Source organism: Phoxinus phoxinus (assembly GCF_949152265.1).
Source record: "Phoxinus phoxinus genome assembly, chromosome: 5".
Classification (NCBI taxonomy): Eukaryota; Metazoa; Chordata; class Actinopteri; order Cypriniformes; family Leuciscidae; genus Phoxinus; species Phoxinus phoxinus.
Genome location: NC_136880.1, coordinates 21,982,398 through 21,995,659, shown reverse-complemented (window position 1 = coordinate 21,995,659; position 13,262 = coordinate 21,982,398). Strand labels below are relative to the sequence as shown.

The 13,262-nt window shown below is 37.1% G+C and overlaps 1 protein-coding gene across 3 annotated transcripts in view; it reads right to left on the bottom strand.

Moving 5' to 3' along the window:
* Positions 1–13,262, bottom strand: part of vav3b (vav 3 guanine nucleotide exchange factor b) — a 49,154-nt gene that overhangs the window by 13,344 nt on the left and 22,548 nt on the right. For 2 of the 3 annotated variants that reach the window (XM_079611653.1, XM_079611655.1), the window contains exons 15-20: positions 12,499–12,608; positions 11,296–11,397; positions 9,005–9,102; positions 8,142–8,164; positions 7,764–7,797; positions 1,885–2,015 (exon numbers count right to left, since the gene is read on the bottom strand). In XM_079611653.1, coding sequence (XP_079467779.1) covers positions 1,885–2,015; positions 7,764–7,797; positions 8,142–8,164; positions 9,005–9,102; positions 11,296–11,397; positions 12,499–12,608 — 498 coding nt within the window. The remainder of the gene's footprint in view (positions 1–1,884; positions 2,016–7,763; positions 7,798–8,141; positions 8,165–9,004; positions 9,103–11,295; positions 11,398–12,498; positions 12,609–13,262) is intronic. The other variant, XM_079611654.1, reaches the window with a different exon arrangement.

Genomic DNA, 13,262 nt, shown 5'->3' with positions numbered 1-13,262 from the left:
GCCAGTTTTAAAATAGCCTCATTTCTTGCATGGCTTCAGCCACAATTATCTGTATATTTTTGGATAAAAACAGACAATTCCCCCCCAACTCAGTACGAAACAACAGCTGGGAGGTTATAATGCACTGTGAACGTGGCGGAACCAGGTGCCAAAATTTAGCAGCCTATGACTGATTGTGAGTTTGGCTGAAGGTTTGACTGAGGATCTTCTCAAACAACTATACTGAAAAAAAAAATACTTTTCTTTCCAGGCTCCCTTTAAGATCATCTCTAACTAGTATGAAATGAATTTCAGAAAAAATGCACCTCTACCACAAATTAAATTGGAGTCCCAAAACTGGAACTGTATTCATGATTTATTTGGCTTAATAATGTTTCGTCGTAGCTTTTGAAAGCCCTTTATATTTGTTATGCCACAGATAAGCGTATGATAAAGATTAAACTTATTACCCCATTAGAGTAAACAGTTGGCAGCCTAAAGGATCAAATTAAATTACAGTGATCGATTGCACTGTTCTGGCAACGGGACAGAGATAATTGTCTTCCAGTAACATGGGAGATGGATGCTTAGTGCTCTGTAATTCCATTCTTTGGTGTCATGGGACCCTGAAGATTTAGTAGCCTTATTAAGAGTTAAGTGTCGTTTCACACAAGATAAAATAAACCAGTGATGTGCATTATCATTCAATAGTACCGCTTCTCGCTCCCCTCTATGACCTGCCAAGTGCGTGAAGAACCACGGCTGACACGCACGTCTAGCCACCGCCTGTCGCAGTCTGTTGGCTCGGAGAATCTCTTGGCATCCATTTTTGACCTGCAGGTGTTTTTTTTTTTAACCTCTGTGTGCTATCAGGCAGAAATAGCCCAGCATAAAGCAAGGGAAATCTCGCTAAGTGTCTATTCCCTGCCGAGCTGTTTGAGTCGCGTCGGCCAGATTGGAGCAACACCAGGAGGAAGATGAGGTTTTAGTGCCACCATAAACCATAGAGAAAAAGAGCCACAACAGCCTGGCATGAGCCAGAAATAAATAACACAGGAACAGTCTGTGACAATAAGCTTGAGACAAAACTGCAATGCTGAAACATGCCTGAACAAAGACTGTGCTCTGCAGTGACTATAACTTACGGCTCATTTAGGTATCAGTGCACATTACGAAAGCAATGCGGAAAAAGTATAGTTTTCAGTGACTATTCAATGTAACATTTGTATGTTATACTAAAGTTGTGTTCCATTAGGTTGAGTCAAGATTATTATTATTAACAAAACCATAAAAAAATATTTCCACTACTTTAAATAAAATGGAAGTTGAATTAAATGTATGTACTTAAATAACTAAAACTAAAATTTTTTTATAAAACTAATGTCAAAAACATACAACAAAATTATTAAAACTTTAAATCAAATAAAAAATAAACTATATAAAAATAAAAACTAATTTAAAATATTTATAAAAACTATAATAGTATCTCAATGATACTAAAATAACTCTAATAACTGTAGCATATTAGATACTCAAGTTCTCTCAATAATAATAAAATATTACAATATTTAAAACACTTCATATAAGTGCTGTGAGAGCAGAGTAATATTAATGAATTAGTTAATTTAACAAATTATTTAATAATTTATTATTTTGTAAAGTCGTTTGTTTTTTATAATTAGCCTAAATGGGCGGACAGCTCATTGTCTATGGAAATACTGGTTACTGCATTTATTATTTGGTTGGAATGTCACAAGACATATCTGTATAAAAGGTTATGTGTGCCCTGTTTGCTTTGAGATATGTTGTGATGTTGTGACCAAGCTTCAAGGTCCCATGACACCACAGAATACAATCACAGAATTCAGCTAATAGGTTTTTAAATACTGCAGTACTTTATCTGACCTGCCACCAGGAGCTGTGAGGATCGGCACAGATGACCTCTATGACATCACCAATCTGAGCATTCAGCGGCGGCCCACCCTGAGGACTAGGGACCCCAAAATAATCTCTGATGACCAGCATTTTTGGCAAACCTGTAAAAACAAAATTTAACATAAAATCAAAATTGGCCCTATACCTAAACCAGATTTCTGGTCTTATTTTGCATGCTTCATTTGTGTAGATAATTCCAAAGAAAAGATTTTTGATCTCTGTCAAAAGTCTTTTTTGCAAATATCACCAAACCCTTTTATTTTTTTAACCACCTCACCCTGGTACTTAACGCCCACTTTCAATCAATTCCCAATAGAAACAATCAAGTCCTACCCATTCTCTCTTTGAATATTGTAGATTACATACGTCAACTGGCTAGCGAATCCATTTACATTAATTACAGTAAAATGACAAATGTCTAGGTTACTAATGTAACCCCACGTTCCCTGAAGGAGGGAACGTAGACGTTATTTCAGAACTGAACTGACGAATTGGGATCTCGCCTGAGAGCCCAATCAGCTTCGAGTGGTAACAAAACAAGCTAATGGACATTGGCGAGTAAGATTTGCATCGCGAACCCCTCTCTGTGCCACGGGTATATAAGGAAGTGTGCAGCACTCACTCATTAAGTTTGCGCTGAGGAGCCAAGCCAGTGCCTGGTCACTCAGAGGTGGACACAGGGATTGTGGTGACGAGGCGTCAGGGCTGTCACTTTTGTGAAAAAATCCTGTTCGATTTTTGAGACATAAGTGTTCATTGAATCGATTGTAAAATCGATTTTCCATGTCTAAAGACGTTTCCATTTTCCAACCAAATATAGGCAAATCCACGGACAACTAACAGGCATTAGGACGAGCGTAAAGAGGGCGCTTGAGATGCGCACAAGTCAGCAATATTTATGATGAGTTATTGGCGTGAAGTTTCGTGCACAATGACAAACAGGAGTGCAACATTCAGAGATTGAAATTAACACCCGCCAATCCGCCAAATGCGGGTAAAAATGAACTTTGGTGGGTAACGCTGTCACATCTCGAGCCAATTTGGCGTGTTTCTATGTTTACTCACTTTGCTGGGGAAGTTTGTGTAGCCAAATCTGCACAGATTTAGCGCAAATATGCAACTTGTGAGTCATCATGATATATTAAATACAGCGCATTACGCAGAATCTGCGCATTTCTGGCTTACTTTAACACACACGTCACTAAGCAATAAACAACGGTGCGCTTGCTCACTTGCATTGAAGTAATAGCGAATATTAAAAAGCATTTGGTTAACAGAAAAGACATTGTTATTTTCCAACATCCTACATGTTCTGTGTATTGTATTGATCTTTCCACCTAAAACAACTTTTTTGGTAAAAAAAAAAAAAGGCCTTTAAAATCGATTCCCTATTTTCATTTTCGAATCTTGGGTTGGTTGGTCAGATCGATTGTGCAATCGATTTTCGAACGTAAAGTGACAGCCCTACGAGGCGTAACGTCTCTGTTCTCTCCTTCGGGGAACGGGGGTTACATTAGTAACCTAGACGTTCCCTATCAGTCAGTCACGTTAAACATTAAGTCAGAACTAAACTGACGAATTGGGATCCCTAAGAAAAACACCACAATTGCTGAGCCTTCCATCGCCTTGTGTAAGCGCCACAAGCATCTTCACAGTACAGAGACTAGCGACATACAGTGACAAAGTCGCTGGCAGTGTGAATGGGGCTTCAGGCGGGATCCCAATTCATCAGTTCAGTTCTGACGTAACGTCGAACGTGACTGACTGATAGGGAACTATGAAAAAGGATGAGTTACGCGTTAAATGACATTTATAAAACAGAGAGAAATAAGGCAAAATATGCCTGAATGTACATTTCTCCCCAAAGACAAAAAAACAAACAACATCAAAAAGCCAGAAAAATAGCCCCCCAAAGCAGTTAAGAAAAGTGTTTACCAATTTGCTTATGATACACTTAAATGCTTAGTGGCCTCTTATAAACAGTTTATGGAAATTAATTTCACATCAAGCAACACAGCCACTGATTTTGCTCCTATACAGGACTGAGCTGGAGCTCAGTGGATGGCCCTTCCAACCCAAAGCAAATGTTCAATTTTCTCATTCACACAGGACAAATAAAGTGACGCATAGCAGCAATTGTTTACACAATCCCATCCACTAAATCAGAGGCAGTCGCACTAACCAATGACAGAGAAGGAGATCATCCTCGTGTATGGTGGAGGTTAATAAACTGGGGACACTGGGGAGTTATGTTCAGTTTTGGTCATGTATCTTTGTGTTTTGATTCTGCCTGCCTTGTCTGCTAGTTTGACCCAGTTTCTCAGTTCGTTTGATTAGTCATTAAGTTCACATGTCATCTCATTAATCAGCTCATTAGTTCCCTTTATTTGCTCCATGTATTTATACCCTGTTCTCCCTCATACCCTGTCCGCTCTCGTCAGGACTATGTTGTGTTAGTTTGGATATCTCCCTTATCTCCTGAGCTTTTGTCATTAAAGACATCTTCACTGTGCGATTCATACCAACAACCAACCCATGACAGCCCTGAAGCCATAGAGAGAGGCTGGAGTGTTCTTCTAGCATAAAATAGCTCCTTAGTATCCAGTCTATAAACTTGTTGTTTTTAATACCGCCAAGTACCCGGGTCTTAAAGCAGACTGTAAAAAAAAACAGTTGTTTTACATGTATTGGAGAGTTTTATGCAGATCTAAGCCACTAGAAAAAGAACTGACTGAATGATTTTGGTTACTAAACTAAGGTTCTTGCCTTCACTTTCATATTTAAAAGCCAAATTTGTGAGGCTTTTTCAAATAATTAATTCAGTTAATTTAAAGTGCCCCTATTATGGTTTTCTGAATATTCCCTTTCATGCAGTGTGTTATAAAGATGTTTGTGAAAGTAAACTTTCACTTTTTGAAGTTGTAAAGTCAAAAGTGCACGATAAATAAAGTTATTGTCTCCCAAAAGAAAGAATCGACTGAACCACATAAACGAGTCGTTTGTGTTTCGAAACCTACTGTGTGATGGTTCTACGTCACTAGAAAATACATTTGCATAACGTCCGCCTATGTTGTACATTGTCCGCCCGCAAACAACTTGACCAGCCCTCAAAACGTCATTTTACTGACGACTGCTTCTCAAATCTCGGAGTTCAACGTGGGAATCACAAAACGCTTTCTCCTGAAAGATGGGTCAGTATATTTGGACTAACTTGCTTCTCAGAATCTCAACCTGTAAGTATGATTAATTATTGGTGTATATATTTTCTACCTGGTGTTCACAATACGTACGTAGGTGTGTATTTTATATTGTGTGGGTCTCCGGCTAACCGGCTAACTTACATTATATTATGAGAAAATCAAAAAGTGTTTTTTGACCTTTGATGCATGTAAACCTGTTGTAGGAGACTCCAAAACAACATTAGGAAACTTTAAAATAGCATAATAGAGGCACTTTAAATATCACCATTATATGTATCCATGTATATGTATGTAAATGTGTATTCACTACTATTCAAAAGAATGGGGTAAGATTTGTTTAATGTTTTTCAAGTCTCTTATGTTCACTAAGGCTGCATTTATTTAATTAAAACAGTAAAAACATTAATATTGTGCAATATTATTAAAAATTTTGTATATTTTAAATTCAAATGTATTCCTCTGATGGCTAGGCTGCATTTCAGCAGACATTACTACATGACATCATACTCTATTTAAGCTGAGGTGTTTTGTATCATGAACAATAAGATGGCAGCAGCAATAACTAAGGTGTAATGAGACCACTACCGACTGTCAGACACGCAGAGGCGTTTTCCTGCCATTACAGCCCATTGCATTGACCCTGGCAGCTCTGACTGGTGCTCAGCGGCCCTTGCCTGAAGGTAACTAAAAGGACGCACATATTTGACATCCCAGGTGTTTTATATGGTGTTCACCGGGAGTGTCAAATTTGTGACAAAATTCTCAAAACCACAACCCCGCGATACAAGTACTGTACAGTTTTCTCGAAGCAGATCTGTGGAAGAGAAAAGTGTGGCACTTAGTGATCCTAAAACAACTCATCAATGTACGAATTAAGAGAATTTCCCATGTTCTTCGTTATCTTATAACTTGACTTGTTATCTTCAATGTATCAACGGCCTGAACCAAGGAGATGTTCCACCTGCTGAAATTGGTGTGAACATTAGACTTCCTGAAGAAAGAATCCATTTACGGATGTGTTCATATTACAACTTCTCAATAAAGCACTCAATAAGCTGTAGTTACTGATAAGTACAATGTTGTAGAAGTGAATGTTCCAATTAATACGACCAAATGTGCCAGAGCTATTACATTACAGAGAACTGTGTAGATAATGAAGATAATAAAACTGCTTCAAAAAGAGCTTATTTAAAAGTAACAAGTTGGTCAGAAATGAATCGTTCAAATGAAACAATTTTGTGCTGTTTCTATAATGCATTGTTTTTGACCACTTCTTCCTCCCATTAACATGAACACACTCCTTCAGCACTTTAGGATTGTTATTTAGTCCCAGAAGAGCAAAACAGAACTGCAGCAATTTTGAAAATCAGCAGTTGTTTAAGCTGAGCATGAAGTTTCACCATTCTGAAAATAAAATGATGTGGCAGTGTTTTGTTTTTGAGTAAAATGAGAAGCTCTCCTGACTGTTTACAAGCAATACTTCTGAGAATGACAAAACACATAACAAGGTTGCCACACAGTTGCCAAAACTTTACTTTCAAAATACTTTTTTACAAGAAACGTGATTGCTCCTTTTACTTCTGATCAATTCAAAGTTGAATGCCTCCTTGCTAAATAAAAGTATTAATTTCTTCATAATACATATTCATTTATTTATTCATTTTGTAATATATATATATAATATATATATATATTTAACAACTCATATAATCTCTTTATAACTTAATAATCTCATATGATTTGTGACATGGTTCTGAGAATGATCATATCTGTAAATCCTTGCAGAATATTCTGCGATGCTTTTTTAAAAAATTTTGGTGGTAAATGCTTTTTTTAAAAATTACAAAACACAAAAAGACGAAAGAATGTCCACATTATAATAAATGGTTAACTGTATAACTGTTTTTTAAATTATAGTTTTAGATATTTTGTATTAATATACATATTACATTGTGTGATCATTCTCATTCAATAAATGATGTATTTATTATTTTGAAATTATTGCATTTTTTCCCACTTTTTTTATTTAAATAAATAATTCACGCATAAATACAGTAGAGTCAAGGTGAATGGAGAGATAGCAAGGGAAAGGGATTGTGATGTGTCTCAGACTTTACCAGGCTCATATAAACCTCACAAATCTCATGTTAAACTGTTGCTCTGTGGACTCAAAAACATTTGTTCAAAAATAAATAATTTAAACAGGTGCGGGAAGGAGCTGAGTCAGACTGCCAATAGTAAACATGTAGTTGACAGATACATGGTCTTTTTTCCAACACTAAGTTCAAATTGAGATGAATGTACTTTCTTTACGTTTCTCGCCATTTTTTATCAATATTTGGTCTTCACTAGATCATTTTAAATGGTCCCGAGGTGTGACAAATTAAATTTGAAAAGTGCATATAATGTATTAAAAGGTCAAAAAGCGAGTACAGCTGTTTAAAGTAGTCATTCTGATGATAAACTGTACTGTTATTATCTGGAACGGCCACATAGATCTGAATTCACAGAATTACTAAGTTCCCCGAGTTCCCGGAAGACTATACAGAGCAACAAATGTTTAAAGTAGAGTACATAAAAGACCTTTACAGCAGTTTGGAAAACTTCACAGTCTATATACAGAAGCATGCTGAAGACAAAGACACCTACCTGGGTCGTCTTGTTTCCGAGGTGTTGTCTTTCTCTGTGAAATAAGAGAGGAGAGAGAAAATCATTAACAGATTCTATGCAATATGAACACACTCAGCTATTATTATCTACTTTTAACCTGGTAAAAATATTGTCAAAATGATTTTACACACTTGACACAAAGGAACGATCTAACAATGATTCTGTCACTCCTATTTAAGACAGTTTTTTGTCAGTACAGTAATACTTCAGACTGCATTACACAATCATTTCCCTCTACTTCCAAATATACATAGAGGAAGATCATTTGATATCACAGTCTGGAAATGGCATGCATTATGTTTGAAGTGTACAGTATGGACAGTCAGTTTAGATTAAGATTAATGTCGGTTATCTCACCTGTGCTTTTTGAACAGCAACATCTGAGATCATAATGAGAGAGTAAAAGAAAACTGTTAAGGCAGCAAAAGGCTGTACATGTACAAATTACAATTCTGTGGCATTATATTGAGTATTATAGACATCTCCAGCAAGCAAGTAGTTAAATTAGTTGCCTTATATCTAGAGAGCCACACTAAACGGAATTTTCACACAAAACACGTTTTTGCATTTTAATATCGCAGTATATATCGTTGGGGAAAAAATATCGCAATGTAATTTTTTTCCAATATCGTGCAGCCCTAATGTAATGTATAGGCTATAGGTATATTCTCATTATTTTTTAACACATCTATAGTTATGCGATGGCACAGAGTTAGACCCTTTTGACTCCACACAGAAACAGCAACGCTGTGCGGCATGACATCACTTTGTTGACGTCACCAAAAGTGAAGAATTTATGTTATTTATTACTTGATTGTTTAAGCTACCTCACAGAAGTGCTCTGTTTGTTAACAGAGTTGTTGAATGTTAAAATAAGGTGAATTAAATAAAAAATAAGGAACATCCTGGATCTGTTTTTTTGCTCTTCTTTATTCTTTTTTTTATGTACGTATTATAGAAGTATCGGATCGGGACTCGGTATCGGTAGATACTCAAAATCAAATGACTCGGACTCGAGGGCAAAAAAACCTGATCGGGACATCCCTATAATATACCTTTATGTAAAGTTCTCTATGACTATGCCTTTCTATGCCAATGTTAGCCCTGTTGTACGGGAAACCAGGTTGGAAGTTATTTAAGGAAGTGTGATTGTCGCTCTCTCTCTCTTTATCCTTATTTGTCAAATATGAAATGCCAACATGGAGAAGCTCTTTACTGACCATTACCTGTCCTTCCACAGGCTCCTAGTCTTCCCAGACAGCCCTTATGAGCCCCGTTTCCACATTTAGTACAAAGATAGCCTTGGTTAAAAATTCCCCTGAAGAGCATGAGGATAGAAAAGGTCACAAACGCTGACTTTTGTTGATTTACATACATGTACCTTACATGACTATTACAGATCCCATTAAATCGACTTATAGGCCATGTCATTTAGCTTCAATAGACCTTAGTCAGGGTAGCATCATAAATAATTTTTGACAGATATAAAAAGAAGGCTTTGAGGGACAGAAGTACAATTTGTTCAATGGACTGTACTGTTGTTTAACACCTGCTGATGAAACATCTTTCTAAAAAACGTTCAATAGATAAAAACTCCATAAACATGTGCGGGGACCTTCAGTGCATGTTATTGTAAAGACAGTAAAGGCCCGTTCACACCAAGAATGATAACTATATTAGCGTCCACAACAACGTACGTTAACTTTCTGTTCATTATAAGCGAGCGCTGCGGTTTTGTCATCTACCATTTTAAATGCTCAAGCTCTTTAAAGCAGGATGGATTCTGATTGGCTGTCAATGTTTTTATATGTCATCAGATGGAAAAAATTCTAAAGACATTGTTTCTCTCTACAATAATTTTGTAAATTATTGTTATTTACAAAAAAAATATTTATTTAAATTTATAACACTCTTTATTATTATCAGTAGCATATAAAATTAATAATAATAAAAAATTATTTAGTTTAAATATGATCTTGTGAATAGCCTTTATATAGTTCTGTTGTTTGTTTTGAGAATAGACATGACTTTCTTTTCCTCACTGGAATTCCTCTACAACTCAATAGAGGCAATAAAAACTACATTAATTAAAGGGGTCAACTTATGAGTTTTCATGTTTTCCTTTTTCTTTAGTGTGTTGTAGCTGTTTGTCCATGTATAAGATCTGCAAAGTAACAAATAATAAATCTGTTTGTGGGAGACTTTGAGCTATCTAAAAGAGAAGGAAGATCCAGACCTAGCCAAAACGCCTCGATCGAATCCTCACTTACTGACCTACGTCACTAGGTGGAAATATTTGCATAATGCCGCCCAAATACTCAAAGAAAGAAGGCGTGGCTTCAGTTGTCAGTTATGTTGTCGCCGCCATTTTGTGGAGACACTGTGTGTTTCTATGCGAAAGCAAAAGCAGCACTTTATTTGCCCTTCCGAAAGCGGACACAATCAGGACCAGTGGTTAAGATTTATTTACAACAATGCTCCAGAACAGTACAACCCAAATGTTTGTGGGTGTGCAGCGCAGTTTCCTGATGTGAACATGGGAGAGTACAAGACTGGCTGTGTTCCAGGCAGCGTTTGTCACGTTCAACTGAACCGCGGCTTGCGTACCGTAAATACATACGAGTATCCGATCGATCGGATTGGTCATCTGCATTTTCAGAATCAGACTCTAGTAAAACTGACAACATTATTAACTTACTTAGGAAGCTGAAGCTCCATTATGGTAGGAGGGAAGGAGGGGCTTTGTAGAAATCAACGTTTTTAGAAAGATATGGCTACGATAATGTACAGTATGTGAAAAATAATGTGTTTTTTGAACATTAAAACATAGTATTATTCTATTACACAAAATAATGATCTTCGAAAATAGCATCATATGACCCCTTTAAGGCAATTCTAGGATAGCATTATGTGTGTCGTGTGTACTTAAAGCCTGTCAATCAAAATTAGAGCGTAACCTTCAGGGTTTCATATAAACTAGCGCTAAGACTCAGAATCTGCCCTACCGAAATTTATGGTCAGAAGCCACTACTGCGAGGCATACAAAAACTTGCAGGCAAGTTGGAACTAAACTCTGTAGGACAGTGGTCCCATTTGTGATTTTAGGTTTCAGAAGGGTGCTCCCTAGTGCCCCCTTTGCTGCCGATATGCGCCTTCGGTGCACACTTTTGCAGAGGCCACGAGCTTCGCAGCAAACTTCTACCCTCGGAGGACTCGGACTCGAAGGAAGATTGCGGGGTTCCATTTAGTACAGGACCTATCTCTCGCAGCCTTGTTTTCATCTGTGTCAAATTGAAAATGGCATATACCCTAACTACCCCAAAACTATATTGATTTCGAAGATTTATACACATTTACAATGTCACTGCACAGAAAGCACAGAAATAAAAAAAACTGTGCTCATCAAGCAATTTCATAAGGTCTTTATTTTAAATGATCTGACTGGTTAATATTGATTAACTTGTTTCAACACACAATTAACAGCGGCCTCAGAAGTGTAATGACAGCTCACCTGAGAAGCATACGACAGGAGCTGCAGGTAGTGGCCCTCTCGAAAGTGTGCATTCTGAAGAGGTGAGAGTTAAACGTGGCATTCTCAGGGCGAATGTTAGATCTGAAATGGAAAATGGGAAATATGGAAAAACGATGGTGCAAAGTTGACTGATTGGAGAAATGACAAACTAACTGTGTGAGTTAAACTGCATGTTTAAGTGGCCAGAGAGAACGGGGGCGGATGTTGTGGCCCGTGGGGGCAGGAACCGAAAACAGATTCTGGGCACGAATCAGAGCATTGGGGAATCTCTTTGCCCAAACAACTCTAAGATTGATTCTTGCATCAAGAGAGCGGTGTGCATGCAGCAGGTGTAATTTGTTGTTTGAATGCACCTTTCAGATCATTACGCAGTCAACCACATGTATACGTGTGCGTACAGAAACACATTTTTAAAGGGTGACATATAAATCAAGAGGGAGAGAAAACATAATTTCAGACTCTCTGCACGAGGCATGCCGTATCCTCTTGAACTTACACAAATTCCAAATCAGAACTTTGGTTAGTTTTCACCCCTCTTCTCTCACTATTCATTTCTTTCAGCGTAGCCCTTGTAAATACACTGTGCCATCAAATCTCAACAGCATTCCAGGTGCAGAATGTCACCATGTACTAGAGCGAAGTAAGCTGCTTGACATCAAATGGCATCGATGTAATCATGCTGGGTGCTATATTGAATAGAAGATGATGTGTGCAAACATTTTCTCTCTCTCTCTAACATAAAAAAGCAGATGTTTCCTATTGTCATCATGTGCACTATTCTATTTTGAATGCAGTTTCAAAGTGTGAAAGATCACCCAACCAATTTAGAATTTTGAATACACATTTAAATAATTAGTAGTTGATTTAAATTTGCAAATGGTAATTTACTCACTCTCAAAAAACAGTTATCTTAAGTTGGATCTCAACAATTTGGTTAACAGCTCAATGGAGGGGAAGATTATCAGTGAAATACTTCCAATTCATACTTTCATACCCTCCAGTACCTTTTGTGCTGTTTTTAAAAGCTTGAAGGCTCTGGTTCTTGTTTATTGCAATTGCACAGAAAAGAGCAAAACAAAACTTCTCCTTTTGCGTTCCACGGAACAAAGAAAGTTTGGGAAAACATGAGGGTGAGTAAATGTGACAGAACTGTGATTTTCGGGACCAAAGATTCAAACTCACATGGCCATCTCAAACTGGTCCAGCCATTTCTTCTTCAGCTCTTTTGTCTTGAACAGGAACTCAAATCCACTCTGCCCCTGCTGGTGGGTGAGGAAGAACCCGTAGCACCACTGCCAGAGGACAAGACAGAGAAAAATAACTGCTTAAAAAATACAAATGAAATCCTATCTTTCAAATATGCATTTACATTAAGACTTTTTGTAAAAAAAAGTTGCTCAAAAAGTTGATGTACTGGAAAATTAAAGGGTTGTGGTGTTTGGTTTAAAGCTGTGATGGGAGATGGCGGTGAGGCTTGGTGGGTGAAGGGGGGAAAGGGCTCATTTTATTTTACACGGTAATAGACAGCCAGAGGCAACCTTGGGGGAGTGGACACATTCATCATCAACTATTCAGTGTGTATGTGAAAATGTGTATGTGTGTGTGCTGTGCATGAGTACATTTGTGTGGCGTAGCATTTATGCAGACTACATTCGCGGCATCCCATCCTTGCCTCTGTCCAGGCCAGTGTTGTAAAACTAAAACTATTAAATATGATTTGTAGTAATTAAAATAGAGCGTTGAAATACCATAATTGCTCAAACTAAAAGTGTAATAAATTGAAGCTATTAATTTAATTAAAACACAAAAAAGAATACTAAAACTAAAATTAAATTGAAAACTATAAAAGTAAAAGTTAGTTCAAAATATGAATAAATACTATAATAGTTTATCAATAGTACTAAAATAACACTGTTCGAGTATTTCTGGCAGTAGTAACTGTTAAT